The sequence below is a fragment of the Triticum urartu genome, chromosome 5A (assembly GCF_056163025.1).
Source record: "Triticum urartu cultivar PI428250 chromosome 5A, HENAU_Tu73, whole genome shotgun sequence".
Lineage (NCBI taxonomy): Eukaryota > Viridiplantae > Streptophyta > Magnoliopsida > Poales > Poaceae > Triticum > Triticum urartu.
The window spans coordinates 598137509-598139967 of record NC_141877.1 but is presented as its reverse complement, the minus strand read 5'-3'; the positions used below and the strand labels follow the sequence as shown (position 1 = coordinate 598139967).

The window sequence follows — 2459 nt, the reverse complement described above, 5'->3', positions numbered from 1 at the left end:
CCTGCCGAGTGGGTCTCACTTCTTGCTACTCCTGCAGCCCCGATGCTTCATCCTACCCCTGCCCCTGAGGGAGAGCCCTCGAGGCAGCGTCGTCGTGTTACCTTTAACCCAGAGGTTCCCATCAACCACGTCAGTTCGGGATCCGAGACCGCTTCAGGGGAGGACACCGCAGCACCAGCAGAGCAGTAGTGTCTTTGAGTATTCACAGTCGTCTAGATGGTGTACGGATGTAGTTGTACGAGTCATGATGCTTCATGTATGAGAGTAGTGGAACCAGTCATGTTGTTTAATTTTCATGCATGAGTCTATGTATAATTATGTTGGGACTTTAATCGCCGTATTTTTTTTCGCTCGTTCATCTTTTTCGAGTTCTGTCGCTGGCTTTTCCCCAACTTATTTTGGGTGTTTCTCATCTCGATTGTGTTGTCTTCAGAAAAATTCACAATAGGATGACGTGGGGAGGCAGCAGTAGTAACGTTCGTGAGGGAACTCCTGTTCGTCGTTCCGCATGATAGGCAGGATATTCTCCCGAGCCGTACGTTCAGCCACCACCTCCACCACCTGATCCTCCCTCCACCGAGCAAGTACTGCGTATGTTTGAAGAGAAAAGGAACAATGATCTGATTGAAATATTGAGAAGTGTGCAAGCTATGGTTGGACAGAATGGAAATCAGAATGGTCATCACTCAAAGCTGTCAGATTTTCAAAGGACTAATCCACCAACTTTCAGTCAGGTTGTTGACCCATTGGACGCAGACGATTGGTTGGCACCATGGAGAAAAAGCTTGAGATCGCACGTGCTGAAGGAAATGATAAAGTCCCATTTGCAACCCATTACCTTGAAGGCGCAGCTGCCATATGGTGGGAAAATACAAAAGCCATGTGGCCAATTGATGAGGAAGTCACTTGGGAAAAATTTAAGGATAAGTTCCGCAAGTATCACATCCCTACTGGAGTTATGAAGGCCAAGCAGCGTGAATTTCTCGCGCTCGTCCAAGGAAATCAGTCTGTGGCTGAGTACTTGCAAAAATTCAATCATTTATCCCGTTACTCTCTATGTGGCGTGGCCACTGAAGAAAGGAAGATTTACAGATTTCTTGGAGGTCTAAATCCGCAACTCCGGTGTGTTCTTAGTATGTTCGATTTCACGGATTTCCAAACCTTGGTAGACAAGGCGTTCATTGCTGAACGGGAACACAAGCTTATATCAGATAATAGGCCTGTTAACAACGACAACAAGCGCAAGTTTGAGCCAAAGAAGGATGGACAACCTGTGCAAAAGGCTCGTACCTGGCAATAGACTAAGGTGGAATACCGGCCAAATTGGCAGTAGAATGCTAACAGGACCACCACTCAAGTCAAGAATATTGTAACCAGTCCAACACATGAGGAGCGCCAGCGGAATAATACTTGTTTCATTTGCGGGCAGCACGGACATTATGCCAAACAATGCCCCAAGAACCACAAGGTGAATGCCCTAAGCAGGCCACAAGTCAACTTTATGGAGTCAGAGCCAACCCAGCAAAACTTCACTGGGCACGTGAATCATATCTCTGCCGATGAAGCCCAAGGGAAGCCAGAAGTCGTCATTGGTATGTTTTCTGTTAATGACATACCTGCAGTAATTTTATTTGACTCTGGGGCTTCCCATTCTTTTATTTCTCGGAGTTTTGCCACCCAAAACAATTTTCATTGCACAATTTTGGCCAAAAATATGCTGGTACAAACCCCAGGATCTATAGTGAAGAGCAATCTAGTCTGCCGTGATCTGGAGATCAATATCAACGGGGTCTACTTTCCAACATCCTTGATAATCATTGAGTCTGAGCAGTTGGATATTATATTGGGTATGAATTGGCTGACCAAATATCAAGTTTGTATAAACTGCGCAACCCGAGAAGTCAATTTGACCAGTCTGAATGGGCAGCTCACCAAATTCTATGCTCGCAAGCATGTACCCAAGCCAGAACTAGTTTGCACCATGATGGTTGAATTGGAATTTATTCCTGTGGTCAGTGAGTACCTTGATGTGTTTCCAGAAGAACTGTCAGGCATGCCACCAGATCGGGAACTGGAGTTTGCCATAGACCTTGTGCCCGAAACCGTACCATTATACAAGAAGTATTAACGGATGCCCTCATCAGAATTAGTGGAGCTAAAGAAACAGCTTGACGAATTACTCCAATAGGGTTATATTCGTCCCAGCTCTTCACCATGGGGTCACCTGCAATTTTCGTGGGAAAAAAGGATGGCAGTCTCCGTATGTGCATAGATTACCGCCAGCTGAATGAGGTCACCATCAAAAATAAATACCCACTGCCAAGGATTGATGATCTCTTTGATCAGCTCAGTGGAGCTAAAGTATTCTCAAAACTCAATTTACGGACCGGATATCATCAGCTCAAGACTAAAAAAGGAAGATATTCCTAAGACCGCATTCACTACACGATACAGTCTTT

At 45.3% G+C, this 2459-nt stretch overlaps 1 protein-coding gene across 1 annotated transcript; it reads left to right on the top strand.

The window, feature by feature from the left end:
* Positions 1-772: 772 nt before the first annotated feature.
* LOC147973212 (uncharacterized) lies at positions 773-1300 on the top strand. The gene has a single exon (XM_087524607.1). It carries the CDS (start codon positions 773-775, stop codon positions 1298-1300), a length of 528 nt encoding a protein of 175 aa, XP_087380733.1.
* The last annotated feature ends 1159 nt before the right edge of the window (positions 1301-2459 follow it).

Coding starts and splice junctions, on each gene's coding strand:
- LOC147973212 (XM_087524607.1), top strand. CDS start 773: ATGGAGAAAAAGCTTGAGATCGCACGTGCTGAAGGAAATGATAAAGTC.